The sequence below is a fragment of the Hippoglossus stenolepis genome, chromosome 2 (genome assembly GCF_022539355.2).
Source record: "Hippoglossus stenolepis isolate QCI-W04-F060 chromosome 2, HSTE1.2, whole genome shotgun sequence".
Taxonomy (NCBI): Eukaryota; Metazoa; Chordata; class Actinopteri; order Pleuronectiformes; family Pleuronectidae; genus Hippoglossus; species Hippoglossus stenolepis.
This window is the reverse complement of record NC_061484.1, coordinates 7,429,191-7,449,390: the sequence shown is the minus strand read 5'-3', so window position 1 is coordinate 7,449,390 and position 20,200 is coordinate 7,429,191. Positions and strand designations below refer to the sequence as shown.

The window sequence follows — 20,200 nt, the reverse complement described above, 5'->3', positions numbered from 1 at the left end:
GGTGAAGTAGCTTAGTACAGAATAACCATTAATACGTTATCCCTCAAACTATAGACAGAGACAGTATCTATAGTCCTTCCCACAGCAAAGTCGAGTATAGAGACAAATTCTGAGCCAGGCTCTAGACTGAGATATCAGTTTCACATTGGTCTAGTTTTATTAAAGCAAACATGGTTTTTTTTTTCTCTAGAAAAAAGGAGAAACCCTTTTTTAAAGTGCAATGTAAGTAGCATTTAATGAGCATTGACAAAATTAAGACCTACTTTAAGATATTTAAGACGTAGGCCATAATATTTGAATTCATCAAAGACTTTAAGTTTTAATTAATTAAGCCATTAATTATTTATCATTCATAGCAACTCTTCAGGAACGACAGAAAACCATCTATCAGGAAGTGATTTCTCAACATACCGTCATGTGGGACCTGTGCTGCATGTCAATTGCAATCTTTCTACTAGGGACTCGAATAAAAGTATAAAATGCCCTACAAATTATAAAAATACACAGAAAAGGGAAAAAAGTATTTAAATGAGAGATAGCAATATAAATGTGTTTGATCCCAGACACGAGAATCTGTGTGCTGAATTTCACAGAAAGTTCTTCCACAAATGAGATGGTAATAGAAACGGCTAAGACAAATATTGAGTCTTACAGTGGAAACTGTGCACGCTCATGTCCATTTATCTTCATTTGTACATAAAGATCATGTTTTGTACACAATACGTTTACATCCAAGACAGAATTTAATCCACAAAATGGTGTTAAAAAAGGAATGTAAAAAGAAATCGATAGTTTGTGATCAGCAATTATACCTGAACATGATGTGGGAACAGAAACAAAGTGTCTATGGTCAAGATGGTTGGTGACATTACATTATGTTTTTTTATGTCGACCAGGATGAACCACTTAAACACACATTGTGTAACTTTCTGGTGTCAATGTTTCAGTATTAAATGTTTTCTGTTTGACGGATAAATTAAATTGCGGCGGATTTAAAAAGTAAAAGACTTAAAATGTACATTTTTAAAACAAGGCTTGATTCAAAGGAGAAATCGGACATCACAGTGAAATGGCGACCGTGCCAGTCTACTCAGGGGAACAAAAACAAAAACTGAAAATTCAATTTAAGCTCGGAATGTCCTCTTAATGTGGGCTGCGTTATTCATTTATGACATTAATCCCATTGAACACATTTAGAATTGGTACAAATGGAAGGAATGTACGGGCAGGAGGAATAAAGCACTGATGGTCAAAATGAGGAACTACCTTTTCCAGAAACACCCAAATCTGTTGGATTTTGTCTGAGTGGATTAAGAGCCCCCTGCTTTCTAATATGGCTCGTGTTTGCAACCCCCAGGTTAAGACAGAAACATCTATTTCACACTTTTCTGATGATATTGAACCTCATATTAAGCACTCCCCCTCCACTCTGACATGGTTAAAACGATGACCACGGGTGATATTAATTCGAGAGAGATCTCATGGACTAGACAGCGACTGGATCCACGAGTACAGGAGCTGCCACCGGTGCGGCAGGAGGAGACTCTTTGCCTTTGTAGCCCAACGACAGGATGTGTTTCTGGAGGTGTGTGATCCACTGCTCCTGAACAGACAGAGGGCCGTGGAACACCTCTTCACAGAACCTGAGCAGCAGGACAGACAGACAGATTTCATCCAAACTGAGGCTCAACAAATAATGCCATTAAACAACAGGGTGCAAGATTAGTGTTCACTATTTATCTATATAATTGCTATATTTATTTAAGTGAATTGTGACTCATAGTTTTGTTACCTCTGTCCGATGGATTTTCACCATTCTTATACAAAAACTACTGAACGGATTGTCATGATTGGTGGAGGGATGGGACATGGGTCAAGAAAGAACCCATTCAATTTTGGATCCAGACAAAGGGACAGATCTAGAGATAGGGCCCTTGGTGGAGGTATGCACACTACTGAGTGCCATTCTATTTACCCCTTAAGTACCTTGAAGGTTGTTAAAATCATGTTTCATGATCATAGCTAGGTTTGGTAATCCTGGAAAGGTTAGAGCCGGCTATACTTCAAAAATATGCAACCGATGGATGGAAGGGGAGGGATGTCGTCCCCAAAACACATAAACGCACACTGCCTGACAACTGCTAGAAACCCACTTCTACGTGACTCGCTCGCTAACTTCTGGCTATTGTCTCTGCTTCAGGGTATGTGCAGGCAGGCCGGTCAGTAAGTGACATACAGGTACGCCAGCGACCTGCCATGTTTATTACCGTCCTGTGAGGGCCACAGAGACCAGCTTCCCCCCCCTCCAGATTTATTGATGCTATCAGAACATAAAGAGGATTTCAACAAATAAGATAAAATGTGTTTCAGAACCAACGCTGCTTTTAAAACCATGGTCTGACTTTGTAATATCCATTTAGCATCTTTTTTTGAAATATTCATTTTATACACCGAATTCAGCTCGATATACAGTTAAAATGAAAGGTCTGAGAGGTTGACCAATGTAGCTGACAAATCAAGCTGCTGACAATCTCACTGCATGTGCTGATGGACTTGTCTTGACATCCTGTCCATCGTGAAGGACTTCTTGTATTCAGTTAATACAATACAGTGACAATGTCGTTTTGAGCTTGATAGACTGACCTGCACTTGAGTGAGTAGATTTTGCCAACCAGCTTAACCAGTGGAGTGAGCGGAGGCTTTGGCAGCATAGCAGGGATGCTGCCAGACCGTGGTGGATGCTGGGAGTTGTTGTCCCGACTTTGTCCCCCCCTGGCCGCTATGTGTTTGGGCGGATGGACCCCTGCAATTTCACAGAGAGGAATTACAGTGGTGTCAAAAAAAAAAAGTAGGAATGTTTTTACTATCTACAGTATATCTGTATCCAGTCAGATTCCAGAGCCTTTCTTTTCTCACCCCTTGGTGAGCGCACACCAGGGTTGCTGTGGCCTGCAAGTGTCCGTGTGTGGCCTTGCGTTTGTCTGGATGAGCCTGCCATGACGCCCAGGTTCTCTCTGCCCGCCCTGGGCTCAAGCTTCAAGCTGGTGCCTGGCACAGAGTCAGAGTCTGTGGACAGAGAGGGCGAACCAGCAGGCTTCTGGACCTGAAAGAAAAAGAATGTGTTGTAAATGAGAATGTATTAGATACATCTGTGGATGTGTCCAAGTCTGACTGGGAACTACTTATTCTACAACATATTTTAGAGCTCAGCTCACCTTCTTGATGTACAGGTCTCCTGAACGGTAGCGGCGGGTTATTGCCGCCACTTTGACTGGGTCTCTCCGGATCAACTCACTGAGGAGCTCGATTGGCGAAGTTGCTCCGTCTGCCTTCCATTCAATGATTCCCAGCTGTCGGAGGTGGGCCCGCGCGTGACTGGCCAGGGCCTTGCGGTTTTCAAAATTAAACCCACAAAGCTCACAGGATGTGTCTGACACAAAGAAGATGAGACACTTTTTGGACGAGTATTTTTAGACGAGTATTAGTCATGTATTACCAATTTAGTGAGTTTCACAAATCATTTTGCCATGTTCGAAATACATAAATATGGACATTTATGGTACACTCCCCTCTAATGAACTGGCTTAATCCACAACTGCCTTCAGGGATTTCATCTGTAACACAATGCCATGAAATGTGTATCTGCATTTTGGTGCAAATACGTAGAAACAGCAACAGATAGTTAGAAAAGACAGTTGAGTAATGGCAAGAGTCTGTTTTTCTGCATTCTGGGGTCTCATGGGGTGAGATTATATGGAAAAAAGCAAAACCTATACAGTCAAGTCTGAGTTATTAAAGGAGATGATTGGTGTTGACTTCTTATTTTCCAACTGCATTTTCCTATCTGTTGCACTCTGCCAAAAACAGAGTTAAATTAATTTTTTAAGGCTCAGTAATTTCCTAAGACTGCTGCACAGATTTTACCAAGCATCAGGGATGCCACGTATGGACATTTTCACATCGTATAATAAAAATCTGACAACACTGGTGTGACCGTTAATACCGGACATTTAACAAGAACAGATGTGTGTTGGCTCAGTGTCTGTGCAACGTTTACTGAGCAAGACCTGCAACATTAGATTTTACTGGGGGAAGCCTCGGACTCCTCTGCTGCACTTGAAGTTGTGTGCAGTGTTTGATTACCTCAACTGTGACAGTCCACTTTTCAATACAACATAAAAGGCTTTAAGAGGCTTTGTGCTGTTTCTTCATTGTAAAGTGCAGAACCCTCTGCACTGGTCTCTCTCGCTCTCAAACTAGAGTGAGCATACCCCACCTGTTGGGAACTGTCGGGAACCATCTGAACCCACTGGGAAAGATCAGGTTCATACAAAAATGTGACCCGAGTCGCACTCTTTCTAAACACACTGACCTGTGTGTTGTCGAGATGGTGGACGCGCAAAATATCCAACGTTGTGATCATGTTTTAACACCAAATCCTCATCATCCTTGTCTGTCAACTCCCATCTCATCATGTGATAAGACTGTTACTCTTGTAAGGTGACTCTGCTGCCGCGTGGAGCAGATACTTCACTTCACGACTGCAGTGTCAGACCGAATATAGATAATTAGTAGCGTGGGTGCTACCACTGATACACACAAGTGAGGCCGACGGTGTGGCTGGTGGGCAAGTTACAGGAGGTATAAGCCTGGACACCGGTAACACAGACTACAGCAGGAGGTATCCACTAACACATTCTTGGCGCTCTAGTGAGTATTTATGGTACCAGGACAGGGTACTTAGGATTGATTCAGTGCCCGTGTATGCCGGTCTACTTGTCATTTCACACATGCGTTATTTCTTAAACACAAATTGACCACGATGCAAGAAGACACTTTGTTCAGTGGAATATGACACAAAGAATGAATCTATTGCTCTACAGTGTTGCATGTCTTACCAGGGAACGAGGCCACACTCTTGCCAGGCGGAGATTTCTCTTTCATGGAATAGTCAAGAGGTGAGGTGCAGTTGTTGGAGGCTGGTTCCTTCGACAGGGGGCGCTCTGGGGGCTTTTTGGAGGCTTGAGGGGTCCACGTGGCTTTGCCTGATGCAGAACCTTTAAGGCCCTCTTCACCACGCAACATGACCTCTTTGAGGAGGTCGATCGGCGACGTTCTGATCGACCAGGTGAGGCCGAGCTGCCGCAGATGGGCGCGGACGTGGCAGGACAGGGCTTTGCGGGTGTCAAACAGCTGGCCACAGAAGTCACAAAGGACTGTAGGTGGGGATTGGACGTCTGTGGACGAAACAGAGAGGATACGTAAATGCACAAATACAAACTAACGGTTGGAAAAACAAGTGTGTTGGAGCATGAATCAAAATGCTTTACCTGCACTCAAAGGCTTTGAAGCAACAAGAGCCGGGGGCGACTTCTGAGGAGAGCTGCTGAGAGTGTTGGGTATCTCCGATGGAGCAGATACCTCAATCTCAACAGGCTCAGGCTTCAGCTTTCTGAGGAGGGGGTCCACTGCTAGCCGGAAGCCTTTCTTTGCCTTTGGGGCCTTATTAACCAGAGGTGGAGGAGAGTGAAGGCTCTTTACAGGGCGCTGTGACAGGCTCAGAGCTGGAGACCGAGCTGGGGATAGAGGACAGGCTGGGGATGTCGATGGCACTGATGAAGAGCTGGATGCACTGTTAGTTTTGGGGGGGTGCACGGCTTCTAACATGCCACTGCTGACCAGCTCCTGGATGGTGTCAAGTGCAGAGCCTTTCCCCATCAGGTCAGTCATCCCGAACTGACGCAGGTGAGAGCGAGCGTGGCTGGCCAGGCCTTTACGATTCTCAAACTCCTCCCCGCACAGAATACAGGTGCACTCTTTTGACGTTTTGGGACGTTTGCCTGGGGGAGATGCAGTGGGAGAGGTCAGCTCAGAGGGACGTTTGGAGGAAGACCCGGGGGCACTGTTTGTGGTGAGCGGCTCCTGCTGGTCAGTGCCGATTGGCTTCAGGTCCTCCTCCTCCATAATCCGGTGCAGAAAATCAATTGCGCTGCCCTTAATCTGGCTGTCAGGGATTCCAATCTGACGTATATGGGCCCGAGCATGACTGGACAGGCCCTTACGTGTCTCATACCAACAGCCACAAAGCTGGCAGACGTAGACTTCATCAGCGGTGTCAGAGGCTGCAAGAGTGAAGAAAATGAAGGAAGAAAAGTACCATGTCAGCAGGAGAGTACTGAGGACCTGATATTTACATCCATCCTGACAGATCTGATCACGATTAAACAGCCTTAAGTTCACAGGGCATTAAAATGGGTCCTGAATGCAACTCATGTGACCACTTGGGATCGGATCTCACTTCCCTGCTCTATACACAGACATACAAACAAAATCAATGTATGGCCACTGAGAAGCTTCAAAATATGTTCAAACTGTAGCAGGTCAGAGACGTCAGTCGAGTAGGTGGTCCCTCATATGTGACCCAAGATGAAATTGTGTTCACACAGCTAAAAAAAATGTGGCCACATGCACCTCAGACCACTTCTGAATGTGCTCTGAGTGATCGGATCACAGGACACATTTAAGTGCGTTGACGACTGGAGATTGTATCACTCAGGATGGATGTTGATACCAGGTCTGAAGAGGGTCTGAGATGTACTTGATTCAAATGGAAATGTTACATCTACAGCCATGTATTTACACTAAATTAGGTATTTAAAGTTGTCTTCCACAGAGAGCTACTCACCTCGCTACTTACAACATTTCTTTAAGACAATTATTCAGAATTCAGCCGTACCCAAGGTAATAGGGGCATCAGTCTCCAGCGGTGCCCACAATGGCTTGGTTGGGGTTTGGTGCTCTGTGGCTGACGAGCTGCTGCCTTCAGAGAGCTTATGAGCAGAAGGAGATGACGGCAGGACAGTGGCTGCTGACTCTTTAGATCTAACTGGAGATCCCTGATGATCCATCTTGTGGGGAGATGTCACGACTCTAACCCCTGGATTGTTAGAGGGACCTTTGTCTTCCAGTTTTAAGGGAGTCCTGGACTCCTGCTGGCTGGTTTTCTTGAGGGGGCTCGGCTCAGGAGTGGAGGAGTCTGCTTTGAACTCGGGTAAGGAGCCACCTTTCTCCTGCATCAGCTGGTAGAGGAGCTCGATGGGAGCTCCGCTGCTTTCTGACGTCGTCACGCCAAGCTGCCGCAGATGGAGGCGGGCGTGGCTTGACAGTCCTCGTCGTGTCTCAAAGTATGTTCCACATACTTTACATATGACTGGCTGTGGGCTTGCTGTGGGGAAGTGCAGATGGCAGGTTGTCACCACAAATTGCATCTCTAGTCAAGAAATAGCCGTTGTCTCTTTTTCCTGAATGTTCTGCTCATACTGTATATATTCTGTTTACACCGTATATAATAATTTTATTCTATTTTTATATTTCCTTGTGTTTATATTGCATGTTTACTTATTTAATATTGGTGTCTGTTTTCTTTTACTTTCTGCTTCACTGCAGCAACAGAGCCAATTTCCTCATTGTGGGACTAATACAGGATTATCTTATTTTATCCTATCTTAACTTCAAATGTGCAGCACATCTGTATCACACTGCATGGAGCTTGTTCAGATCAGTTTTCTGTAAAGTAACATGAAGCCCCAATAAGTGAATGTACGTCAGTGTCTGTCCTATCAATCCAGCGGAGCTATCATCGATCTCGTTGATCAATAATATACTTGAGCCAGTGAAATGCACAATGACAAGCTCAGTATGAAATGGCCAATAATTACCCTCGCCAAGGAGGTTATGTTTTCACCCCTGTCCATTTGTTTGTTGGTTGTTTTGTATGTTTGTTTGATTTCCTCGGAACTTGGTGGAAGGATGCGAAAAGGGTCAGGGAAGAACCCATTAAAATGTTGGTGTGGATCCAAAGCAGGGGGCAGATCCTGTAATTTATTTCTCCTTCTTTAACAAATAAAAGCAGGGCGTATTTTCAAAAGTTTGACTGTTTTCCCAGGTAATAATTCATCGATGTTGATGACAAAATAAAAATCAGGTACGTTTAGTGAACTGATATCTATGAGTGTGTGACACTCGGTGCAGCTTGATTGAATTTAAGGGGACTGATTTCAAAAGAAATCAATCAACTACACTACCACAATTAAGATGTAATGACGGAGGTGTTCTCATGAATGAGTGCCCACCTCTTACCTTGTGCATCAGTGGCCGCAGACATGTTAAGTGAGACGATTGACTTCCTGCAGATCCTGTGAGATATAAGATGAAGAATTCACTGAAGTCAGTCCACTTAAAAAATGACAGAAGAAATAATGCTACTGCTGTTGTCAGGGACTTATGGGTTTACAGTTGTCAAGCTTTTCAAAATAAAAGATATAAGTAAAAATGACTTCTACAAACACAGTCTGAGGCAGAAATAGATACATTGAAGTACAACGTAGTTGCTGTGACTTTAAGTATCCGTTGGTATATTTCTGTACAGCTGTAGGCTGCAGCTTTTCACTGTTAAACTTCTTATTCGCGATTCTACGGTTTGTTTTTAACAACCACTAAAGGTCAGTAAGTTAATGGTAAAACTGTAGAAAAAGTGGTTTAATTTAACATTTGACAGCTAACTAAGCTACCTCTCTTTCACCCTTTGTATTATTCCTGAAGCATGCTAACGTTAGCTTCATGCTAGCCCGAATTACAGTTCATATGAAAAATATAAAATAAGTACAAATACTGCGCTGTCGACTAGAAAATACACTTCAATGATCAGTTAGTGAAGTAAAAGTAGATTTACCTAAAAGCCTGATCAGACTGTCTCAAAACATAACATCAGCTTCACACAAGGACTAGCTTAGCGGAAGTAGCGGTCGACACATTTCCGGGGCTGCTGGTCTTTCATAATAAAAGCCCTGAAGATTTATCAGCATTGGAGTGTCAGGGGATCACATGCGCCCTCTAGTGACTCTCCAGAAAAAAGGCCAACTCATATTCTCCAAAGAAGACGTTGTGATTACAAAGTGCTTCACGCGAGCCGGCAAATTAATACAACTTAAGATATATCATTCAATTTCATGACGACATAAAATTGATTTTAATATGAGATAAAATAAATAAAAGCACAAGAAATATAAACAGTAAATCCGTGTAAAATAAATTAAGAAAACACAGAGGGAAATCATGATATGCTCTCTAAGCATGTTTTATGCTATATATCCCCACACTTATCTCCTGTATAATGTCCAATTAGTATTAGTATTACTACTCTTTTTCTATTTAATTTTTCAGTGATTAATAACTATTGTTCCACTCAAAAGTCAACTGCTTAGTATTATTTAAAAGTAAACCATCGTTAAGTAAACTGAGTTGCCTGTGCAACCGTCAACATGAAAAAACATGTTTAACTATTAAAAACAGCTTGAATAAAAAATATTTTTTTAACAAAAACGAAAGTAGTTTTTGACAGGTAATTTAAACTATAAATAAATGTGCTTATTTTCCTTAATTGTACTGATTGTTAATCCTTCCATTTTTATATTTCAAACTAACTGTATGGTGTAAAGTTATAGCTTTAAAAGAGTGTATTTTACTCTGACAGTTGGAAGTAAACGTGTCACCGTTGAAAGCATCTTTCTGTATCTTAACAATGTGGTTGTGCAGTTAAGCCCTCAGGCAATCCTTGTTAATGAGATGAGATTCAAATAAATCTACATGTACTGTACGTGTTTGCTGTTAGATGGACTGTTGACTGGATCATGCGCTATGTAACCACAAATGACTTCATGTTGTGTTTATCTCATCTTGTCCTCCTCAGTCCAGAGAGAGAGAGCTGCTGGCCTCTCACTACGATGTGGAGGTATTTGTCTGTGAGGGGGCGTCGGGAAAGTGCACTGACACTGGGAACTAAAGAAAGGTGGCCAGCAAAATCAACAAAGATCACCCCTTCGTGCAACAACAACCACTGGAAGGGTAGAGTACAAACTGTTGGTTTATCAAAACTGAATCTGGAGTGTGCACGAAGAAATATCATCTATCACATTTCAAAACCAATCTAAATAATGGCCGTACAGTTTGTGTTTTAGGCGACAGAATAAATTGAATCTTTCATTTCTTCCGAAAGTTGCAAACTCTGGATCCAGAGAAATTCAACATAGTCCGATGGTCTGGCGAATTTTTCCATCAAGAGTTCAAATGTCTAAACTTTGAGCTGTAAGACGTTAATATGGGAGATTTCATGATGCAAACAAGGGATCAGCACTCATGACAGTTGTGCTTTCACTAACCCTTATGAAAGGATGGTCCAGCCATGGAGAGTCTACCAGCAAGAACCAGGGATAGTTAGATAACAGAGCTTCACTGCCACCAAGTGGAGTTTCCTTAAAACACATTAGTGTTGGGCACTGCAGCGGAAAAGTAGGTCAGCGGTCACTTAAAGGCTCAGTGTGTAAGATTTAGGTGAAAGGGATCTTTTGGCAGAAAGTGTGTTACATCTAAATTGTACAAATTTTTGTTTTCTTTACCCTAGAATGTGCCCTTTATATTTAAATACTTGATATGTACATTGGAGACGGTCCTCTCTACGAAGGCCGCCATGTTTTTTAACAGTAGCCCACACTGGACAAACTAAAGACCTTTTGAGGTTTTATGAAAACTGACACCTACCAGGGGTTCTCTTCTTTGTTGTGAAGGGGAGGGTGAGGTGAGGGGTATTCATCTGCAACATGCACCTTCACCACTAGATGTCCCTAAATTATACACACTGAACCTTTAAAGTGAAGAAATTTGAATTTAAGTACTTTGAAATTGTGCTTTGATTTAACTCATCAATCTTCAGATCTTCATCCTCTGAGATTTCTCTCTTGCAGAGGTCAGTTTTCAATAAGATTTAGGTGGGAGCAAAACGTGAAATGGCGCTTCACAATTTAACTGCTGTTGGCTCGGGAGTCAATACGTGTGTATAAAATTACACCCCCTTCCCCTCCTTACCCGCATACCCCCATGCCCCTCAAAGGATAAACAGCATAGAAGATGTATGGAGGGATGGAAAATACACATCATTTGATTAGTGATTCGGTGACTCTCATAGGCAGTCATATCATTTTCTGCACGTTAATGTTGTATTTTCTAATGTTGTTAAATGTTTAACATTATTTAGTTAGAGGCTTTAAAACAATGAATTTTGTTTGAATTTGTAATCTTTGCAAATTAATGAATTATAAAAAATGTTTAATATATATACTGAACTTGACTAAATCTATTTACACCACTGTTTGTTGTGTATGGATTTCAGTGCACATAACTCTGTGCTTGATGTAAGATCATTTAATGAACAGAATATTTGAATTCATTTAAGTCTCATAAGATTTTCTGTGGTTCACCCGGACCGAGGGAGGCAGATGCACAATCAAATCCCAAACTCTTACTTTGAAGGGGAGTCATTTTGACTTCCGCTCCTGCCTCCTTCTTGCTGTCGCCTCCTCGCTCCTCCTCTCTCTTCTCCTCTCTCCTCCACGGAGCCGACACTTCTCCACGACTTTACTCAAACGCAGGTGAGTGTGAACTGAACCTTTGCGCCACGTCTCCCTCGGAGAACGTGTCTTATTTACCCGCACGGCTCGGACCGGTGCAGCGGCTGTTCAGGCGGGAACAAAGCCGAGCTCGAAACAAGCCGGTCCGGTGGCCGAAGCTAACTGTGAGCTAACTGTGCGCTAGCTAACCGGGCGCTGCGGGTCTGTTGCTCCTCTGTAGTGAAAGTGTGTGGGCCTGTTTCTGGCTCAGTCCGTTGTCTGAGGCTCACAGACACACTCCTGGTCACTGACCTCCTCCGCGTAGCGACCTGGAGCTGCAGAGGAACTGTGACCGAGCGGCGTCTGCTGCGCGTCGCTTACTCAAACCATTGAGACCGACAGAGCAGCGTTAGCCTTTGTCTGCCTCTCACTATGTCCATGACACACAAATGAGGGTATTTCTTAGTGTGCACTTGATTCACTGCACCGCTGAGCTGCAGCAACTTCAGGGACTCGATTAGTTGGATCAGTGGTGCTTGAATATCAAACTTTAACACGATAAACCTAACTGGTTCGCCTGATCGCGATTATGTAAGCTTCCTAATGCGCTGTTGTTCCCTGCACGGCTCAACATGACTTGCATGTGACTGCACGAGCTGCTCAACCCTGCACTCCAGGATCCGTGAAATCCGCCCCTGCTTCGACCTCAGGCACTAAACGTCCAAACGTCATGTTTGCTCTTTGGCTGCAGCGTGTAGATGGTTTTGTTATCGCAGCCCCAGATGGTGCCCCCCCAGGCTCCACCCAGCTGCTGCACTTATCTTACAATGGCCTTTGAGCTGCATGAATTTGTCCTGAGTTACTTATGTTTGTCCCGTCTCACCCTCAGTCATTGGTCACCACCATGTCTTCTGGAAATGCCACGATTGGGAAGCCTGCCCCAGACTTTAAAGCCACGGCCGTAGTGGATGGGCAGTTCAAGGACATCAAGCTGTCAGACTACAAGGGTAAGTGTTCTAATGAATGTACGGAGACGGTGGTAGGGGTCCTTGGTACATTTGTCCATTTGTCCGGCGCTGCTTCAGGATTGGGGCAGACGCACACATTAGGCCTGGTTGCCTTTTACCGTGCTCCGGTGTTTCCTTCTTCCCCACTTTCCTGTTGGCCTGCGCTTACTTTGCACTTTAACAATTAACGTCGACACTAATCAGAAGTTATTAGGACCTGTCTGTTTGGTTCGCTCTGGATTTTATGAGGCACACATGTCCCATAAACACCTGGGGGGGGTCCATCATTTTGTGTGCATGCAGTTCACCTGCCACACACCACATGAGACACCAACATTCAGGACAAGAGGGTTGAAGCGGACCCTAATGATTCAGATTCGCGATCTGACACCATTGATAAATTACTAAATAAATGTGTTATTAGTAAAGAGTGTCAGAGACGAGCAGACGCACACTGCAGACTGGAGAGAAGTGGGCAACATGGGACCGTATTTATGGAGCGCTTTTCCAACTTTATCAGGAAAAAATTGAAAGAACTTTACACTACAAGCCACTTTCACACTGTGCAACTATATTTGATTTTATTTATCACACACCATTCACTGACTGCACAGCAGTCTGGGACAATTTTAGCATCAGAAATCTTGTCCACGGGTACTTCTGCAGGAGTCAGGGATCGAACCACCGCCCTTCTGGTTATCAGATGAACTGCTCCACGTATGTTGATGAAGGAAAATAATACACTTAAAATGAGCACAGAGCTGCAACATAATAGAAGAAGAAACAAGTTTGAAAGGTCTGAATTCCCTGCATGTGTGTGTATGATTATATCTGTTTATGTATAGCAAACGATTTTCAATTCAGATCATATGGGAACCTTGCCACCAAAAGTCACAGCAAATATGTCTCCACACTTAGTTCCGGTATGCGTCATGTGGCGTTAAGTCTGTCGCTGGTTCATGCATTAAATTAATGCTTTTCTAGTCATGAAAATGGGGAAGTTTAATGGTTAGTGGCTTGTAAATGACTAGTTCTATGGTGCCAGGGTCTGGAAGTGCTAATGAAGCAAACCACTCTGTGTCAAATCTTTCAAACATGGGACAATGGGGATCAAGGTGGTGGGGTCTTAACCAAGTTTAGTCCTAAATTTAATATCAAGTGGCACTAAAAAGGTCTTAAAGTCTGTAACTTAACCTGTTTTTAGCATTAGACACCCTGTTTATCATTTGTGATGAGTAAAAGCTCTTCAATTTAACCATATGAATTTCAGACCTACTGTGACCCACTTGGTTTCAGATTATTAACATTTATTTTTCAGCCTTCTCCTATGTGGTTGCATCAAACTTAATACTTTCCTTGTTTTTTTGCCCCTGGTGCTCTTTAGGGAAGTATGTTGTCTTCTTCTTCTACCCCTTGGACTTCACCTTTGTGTGCCCCACTGAGATTGTGGCTTTCAGCGACAGGGCAGAAGAGTTCCGCAATATCGGCTGCGAGGTTATCGGCTGCTCCGTAGACTCTCACTTCAGTCACTTGGCATGGTGAGGATTCTCACTAGCTGGAAGGAAATCTCGACTTGAGTTCAACTGTAATTAGTGGGATTAGTGAGATTGTATGCTGTGGGAACATGACTACCTCAGTGGTCCTGAGCCAACACTTAGGAAATAATAACATTCCCTCTGACATGTGTCAGCAGGTGATTTCATTGCACTGGAACTGCTTGTTAAATACTTTTGTTTTGATACATTTTAACATTTGTATCGTTCCTCCAAATCCTGTCTCCACCAACTCAAAACAATGCACACAAATATTCTAAACACTGACACCGGGAAAGCTGTTGCAACCTAAGAAAATAGCACAAGGACTCCAGTAAATCCAGCTGTGGTTAAAACTTGACTTTAGCTTTGGCATTTTCAACTTTTTATGAAGGTGTCCTTTAGGGGTAGTGTGCACTAGTATCTTTAATATGGATGGGGGGGTGTATTTGATCAGTACTTTGTAGATATCATCAGCTTATCAAATGACTCGGGAGGACATCCATAGTTGACAGTTTTCACAATACACCGTTAACCCTGAAGATTGTTGGCAGATCTGAAGCAGGATCCTAGTTAATTGTTTATCTCCTGTCACTCAGCTTCTCTGCGTAGTCTTGATAAGTTCTGAATTAAACTGCTCTTCATGTAAGGAATAAAGAGGAGTAAGGACATTTGGGGCAGGAACTGCACAACATTCACAAATCTTAATGCAGTGTATTGTTTTCGAGTTTCGATTTATTTAATTTGAAATTGTTTGTGGAAATTTCACTCACTTGGGCCACGCTCTGTCTGTTTGACTTAATATGTCAAGGTTTGAAGGAACCATCTTTACTCATTGGTTTCATTTATTCTAAATACAATTTAAGCAGCAGGAGTTCTGTTCTTTGGTTAGATTTTTTCTGGATTGTACTTTAAGTAGAATACTTTATAAGTACACATGCGTTTTGTATGTGCTGTTAGTGCTGCTGCACCATATTTACCTACAATGGATTGTTGCTTTTCTAATTGGACTTTAATTTGTCATACAGGATCAACACTCCAAGGAAGCAGGGAGGTCTGGGTAAGATGAAGATTCCTCTTGTAGCAGATCTCACCAAGTCAATCTCCAGAGACTACGGTGTGCTGAAGGAGGATGATGGCATCGCATATAGGTCAGACCACTTGTCATTTAAATACCGCAACAGCCCAGTAGTCTCTGTCTAGTGTGGGCATGGTAACATGTATTTCCTCTGCCCTATGATTACTATAATGACTAAGTAAGCACTGAAAGTGTGGAGATGTTATAATTTTGTGCAGTATTTTAACCTCAGTTCGTGCTTCTCAGGGGTCTGTTTGTGATTGACGACAAGGGCACCTTGAGGCAGATCACCATCAACGACTTGCCTGTGGGACGCTCTGTGGACGAAACTCTGCGCCTGGTCCAGGCCTTCCAGCACACTGACAAACACGGAGAGGGTGAGGAAAATGAATTGATATTTTCAACTTTAGATGTCTTGCACTGCACATTTCACATCTAGCATGTTGATATTTAGTGGGAAAACGTATTAAGTTAAAATTGTTTTATTTTTTTATACTAAATTCTCGGCTGTTAGACGTCGCACCAGCATTTTGGACCCAAACAATCCTTGTTTTGTCACAATTTGTCCATCCCTTTGTCTTCTCAGCAAGGTTCTACCTATATTGTCCTGTCTATGGGTGTTGCCAAGCTCAGTCACCGTGGCACCTAAACACACAGCCAGAAGCACAACTGAATTAAGTTACTCTGTGTACATGAGGGCTTGCGTTGTTAGTTTACCCTCCTGGGTATTAACACATGTACTTTGTCCTCGGGGTTTGCAACTTTTATTGTTTGCCATTGACGCCTTATTTTGCACTTTGTCCCTTCTCCCTCTTCAGTTTGCCCTGCTGGCTGGAAACCTGGTAGTGACACCATCATCCCTGATGTCGACAAGAGCAAAGAGTTCTTCTCCAAGCAGTAAACGTGAAAGTGTCCTTGCTGATTTGTAGCACTTGCCTTCAGATGAGGTGTCCCTGTGAAGCAGTATCTCATGGCGTCCAGTCTAATCTATTAAACTCGGCAAAGTTTCTGAACTTGTTGGGGGAAAAAACCTTTGTTGCAACTCTTATCTTTGTATTTACAGTTGTTGGGGCGACCACATAGTCTTAAGCACTGAAATAATAGTATTGTTCCTTTTTCAGAAAACTTTCAGATTATTTTCCTTGTCATGAATAATTCCTGTTACATCTTTATTAAAGCACTGGGGGAAAAATGCAACTGTTTTGTCTCGTAAATATATCTGTGGCACTCAATATATTCTGATCATTCCAAATGTGACCTCTAGATGGTGCCATAGATCTTCCTGAATCACTTCTAGATTGGTGACTACATTGGAAAATATATTTTTGCGAGCAGACATTTATGAAATCTACTTGGTGTCGGTCCTGTGCGTGGCAGAGGCTGTGCCTACGTCATGAGGCTGAGAAGTCTTGGTTAATATTGGAGTTCTTGTGGTGGCTGACTCAGCACAACAACCTGGTGTTGCCAAATGGCACCGAGAAGCTCATTGGGAAAGATTGGATTGTTAAATGATTTAACACAGACGAACACGACTGTCGTATCTAGGGGTACCTCAGAGGATGTCTTGTGATTGAAAGACTGAAACATCTGATGACTCTTAAGATACACAACCAATTCATCCTTAACATCTGTTGATCCCTGACAACTAAAAACATGTAACTAGTGCGGAAGAACTTCAAACGCCCAATATTCACCATCTTGTCCTACGTTCTTAAATGATTTGATCAATGTATATTTATCCCACTGTTAATAGTGTAATACCATTATCTTCTGAGGAAGAAACATTGGATGACACCTGAGAAAACTATTTAGTGGAATATATCACTACTCTGAAGTAATCCCGATATGTTAAGTTTAATCATGTTTTTTGGCACTTTTGTTGTCTGGATCCTACTAGCTGGCAGTTATTTCTGCCAGTGACTGTTGCCACCAATTCTTGTAATTTCAGGCCAGCTCTTTTACCATCACAGTCTGATGACTTCTGCATGTTTGTATGGAACTTTTTTTTGCAACCTTTTTTTCCTGTTCTCACAACTTGTTTTTGGGAAACTGAAAGCCGAATGGGGAAACTCCATTAACTCGAATCAACCACTCATTGACAAACCTTTATCTACACACACACACGCACGCACACACATATTGTGGTGTGAAGTGGAGAGCGCAGCGTCTCTGCCGGGCAATGTAGGAGGGAGTTCCCGGAAACCTTTTCTGTTACGTGACGTGTGTCAGCTAAACTGACCATATATGGAGTGACGCATGTACGTCAATAGGGAAACAGTCCTACGCTGGGACGTCTCCAACGTGGAGGAACTGCTGTAAACTTTACTGACCAGAAATAACAGCAGCACTGAGCCACTTTATTCACCGAGTCCTAATAAATGTCATTTAAACACAGTTGATGTGAATAAGAAAAACACCAGATATGTTTCTTAGTTTGATAATTTCATTTACTTAAATATACTGTACAAGTAAAAAAAGACCGGCTCATCAAGTTCAACCTGATAAACTCAAATAACTTACATAAGAGGCATCACAATATGCAGTCAAATAAAATGTAAACAGGCAAAGCCAAGACGACACTTTTAAAAACGTATTCAAAAATGCCCGAAGTGTTTTTGTTGTTGTTATAGTCTCTGTTCCCTGTGAGGAGGGTTGTTCCCTTTCAGCCAGAGGAGCCACACAGGTCCAGCTCTGTCACAGTCTATGGAGTTCATGGTGTAGTCAGTGCAGTCCTTGTCCAGTGTTTGTTGTTGAAAGTGCATCGTTTCTTCAGTAAGACTTGACTTTGGGCGCCAACATGAGCTGGCAGCCACTGCTCACATGTGTCATGACTTTCTGTTTGAGCTGGGCCACCTGCTCCCTCAGCACAGAGGCCGTGCTCGAGAGTCCGGCGTTGTCCGTTTTCAGGACCTTCACCTTGTCCTCCAGACGCGAGATGCGCTCCAGCTTGCGCCGCCGACACTTGGAGGCTGCGAGCCGGTTCCTCAGCCGCTTGCGCTCCGTTTTGATCTTCTCCTGGTTCTCCATGTTGATGGGGGACATCGGCGGGGAGCTGTCGCTGCTGTGCGTGTCGGGCACCGTCTGCGGCTCCTCTTTCAGCCCAGCGTAGCGCTGCGAGTGGAGGCCGGCGCTTGCCAGCGAGTGCTGGAAGTGGTGGGACCCGTGCGCAACGGCCTGGTGATGCGGGTGGTACTGGTGGTGCGGCAGGTAGCTGATGGTGGTGGACGGATAGCTGGCGGCGGCGGACAGGCCGGGGTTGTTGTTGCAGCTGCTCAGGGTGGTGTACTCCAGCTGCTCCGGCTGCATGGAGGAGCCGAACACGGAGCCCGGAACCGGGCAGCCGACGCCGCCGTTGCCGATGGACACGTTTGGAGGCGCCATCTGGTTCATCTTGTGCAGGTCGTCAAGCGCTTTGACGAAACCCTCCGCGAAGCCCTCCTGCTCCTCTGTGATGCCGCGGCTGTAGAGGAACTGGCCGGGTGTCGGCGTCGTAGTGATGACCCCGTTACTGTTCTGGATGATCAGTCGCTCCAGCTCAGGAGAGGCGAGCTTCAGAGAGCCCACGTCCGCCGCCGCCGCTGCAGCTGCCGCAGCCGCTGGATAGAAATCAGTGTCGGCGCCGCGCAGGTGCTGGGACTTGAAGTTTGAGCTCCGATATGAGTCGGAGAAGTTCAGGTTCATATTCTGCTTTAGCAGCTTGTAGTCGTGCAGTGCTGCGCCTGGATGGCCATAAGCAGAGAGAAACGAGTCGTCATAAAAAGGCTGTTCCATTATTGTGGACATATTTCAAATCAGACAGTCAAATACAAGAGTGCGCTGCAGCAGACGCTGGACACCGAGGCTTCAGTGTCCCGACCGAGTTATCAAAAGCAGAGCAAAACTTCCAAATGAGTGGAACTGTACTGTACCAAGTCGTCGATTTGTACCTTTTGGGTCGCAGTGACTAAATCAGACGTTTTCAATCCACTCGTCTATCGGAGCTCCGCGTGTGTTTCCCCTGTTAGTGACAAGCTGCCCGAGCCGCTCCTCTGCATTTATAAGATCCGGCTCCACATGCGCTCCAAGCAGCCCCGTGATTGGCTGTTTCTCTTCCCCGCCTCCGGGGTGTCACGCCGATCTGATGACGTTGTTGCCAGGAACAAGGACTGTAAACAAGACGAGGCCTATTCAGCTTGTGTGTGGAGTGGGAATCTAAACCCAGGTACCGGCGCACAAAACCTGCCTCCAGAGAGCACCCGCGCTCCCCCTCTCTTTATTACTAAGTCACCTTAACGGTTCCCCACCTCCCACACTCACTTCAAACACACGGAAGGCTGGTCCTGGGACTCCTAAAACACCACAGCAACCACTTTCCCCCAGTTTCCCCTCCACATCAGGCACCCATGGGTTTTAGGATATATACTCTGGTGCTGAGTCATGCGATCCAAACTGATATCGAGCAGTCCATATTTGGGTATCCTGGCGCAACCAGTTCCTCCCTGACAGGAGCGGGAAGCCAATCCCATCCTGGCGCGCCTCCAGTTCTCTGGGATGTGGGAGGTGGAGGAGGCGCGCACTGCTGCCGCTGCCGCCCTCCCTCACCCTGCAGGCAGGGAGAGGATGGGTATAAGTGGTGTTAAGTCTTGGGCGTGATGTCTTCAAAAAAATAAATAAACGCACTAAGCATATTGAGTGTCTGGCAAGGGAGGACACACGCTCAGGGGATCAGACAGAACAATGTTATTCATGTGATGAAGACAAATATTAGGAGATTATACCCAGCTAAACCCAGCTTGGTACTTTTAATCCATCCTGTAAAATGTAGTTTAGAAAATAGGAAGAAATGTTGAATATCCCTTGTACTTTGGAAGGTCTTCTGCAGAATTTAGGTTACCAAGTCTCAGTAGATGTTAGCAGGTGTTAGTGGCCACCAGCGGATGTTAGGGACATACATTCAGTTGTGCACCATAGGGAGTGTTTTGGGCTTGTAATCAATGATACAGGCCGAACTTGAGGGCACGCTGGGGCTAAAGGTAAATCTCACTGGCTACTGGCTTGTATGACAGTACTATGAAAGCCATGTGAGTAGATCCCGCTCAGTAGATCAGACATCATTACCTCTATGCCTTAGTATCATTATTAACACAACTGGGCCTTGCTTTT

The 20,200-nt window shown here is 44.1% G+C and overlaps 3 protein-coding genes across 4 annotated transcripts; 1 reads left to right on the top strand and 2 right to left on the bottom strand.

The window, feature by feature from the left end:
* Positions 1-658: 658 nt before the first annotated feature.
* On the bottom strand, positions 659-8,818 carry LOC118101011 (protein Wiz-like). The gene is made up of 9 exons (XM_035146611.2): positions 8,732-8,818; positions 8,140-8,195; positions 6,737-7,225; positions 5,331-6,122; positions 4,899-5,237; positions 3,216-3,430; positions 2,917-3,103; positions 2,644-2,803; positions 659-1,643 (listed from the first exon to the last, which is right to left on the bottom strand). The coding sequence occupies exons 2-9, from the start codon at positions 8,162-8,164 to the stop codon at positions 1,487-1,489; spliced, it is 2,364 nt and encodes a 787-aa protein (XP_035002502.1). The 5' UTR covers positions 8,165-8,195; positions 8,732-8,818; the 3' UTR covers positions 659-1,486.
* A 2,510-nt stretch (positions 8,819-11,328) lies between these two features.
* prdx2 (peroxiredoxin 2) lies at positions 11,329-16,255 on the top strand. Its single transcript, XM_035146660.1, has 6 exons — positions 11,329-11,483; positions 12,331-12,448; positions 13,833-13,986; positions 15,009-15,131; positions 15,305-15,435; positions 15,877-16,255. The coding sequence occupies exons 2-6, from the start codon at positions 12,346-12,348 to the stop codon at positions 15,957-15,959; spliced, it is 594 nt and encodes a 197-aa protein (XP_035002551.1). The 5' UTR covers positions 11,329-11,483; positions 12,331-12,345; the 3' UTR covers positions 15,960-16,255.
* A 1,232-nt stretch (positions 16,256-17,487) lies between these two features.
* On the bottom strand, positions 17,488-19,436 carry LOC118101020 (transcription factor JunB-like). Of its 2 annotated transcripts, XM_035146634.2 has the most exons (2): positions 18,985-19,435; positions 17,488-18,777 (listed from the first exon to the last, which is right to left on the bottom strand). In XM_035146634.2, exon 2 carries the CDS (start codon positions 18,737-18,739, stop codon positions 17,828-17,830), a length of 912 nt encoding a protein of 303 aa, XP_035002525.1. In that variant the 5' UTR covers positions 18,740-18,777; positions 18,985-19,435; the 3' UTR covers positions 17,488-17,827. The 2 variants fall into 2 exon arrangements, with proteins under 2 accessions (XP_035002525.1, XP_035002514.1); XM_035146623.2 differs by having other exon boundaries at positions 17,488-19,436.
* Between the last annotated feature and the right edge of the window lie 764 nt (positions 19,437-20,200).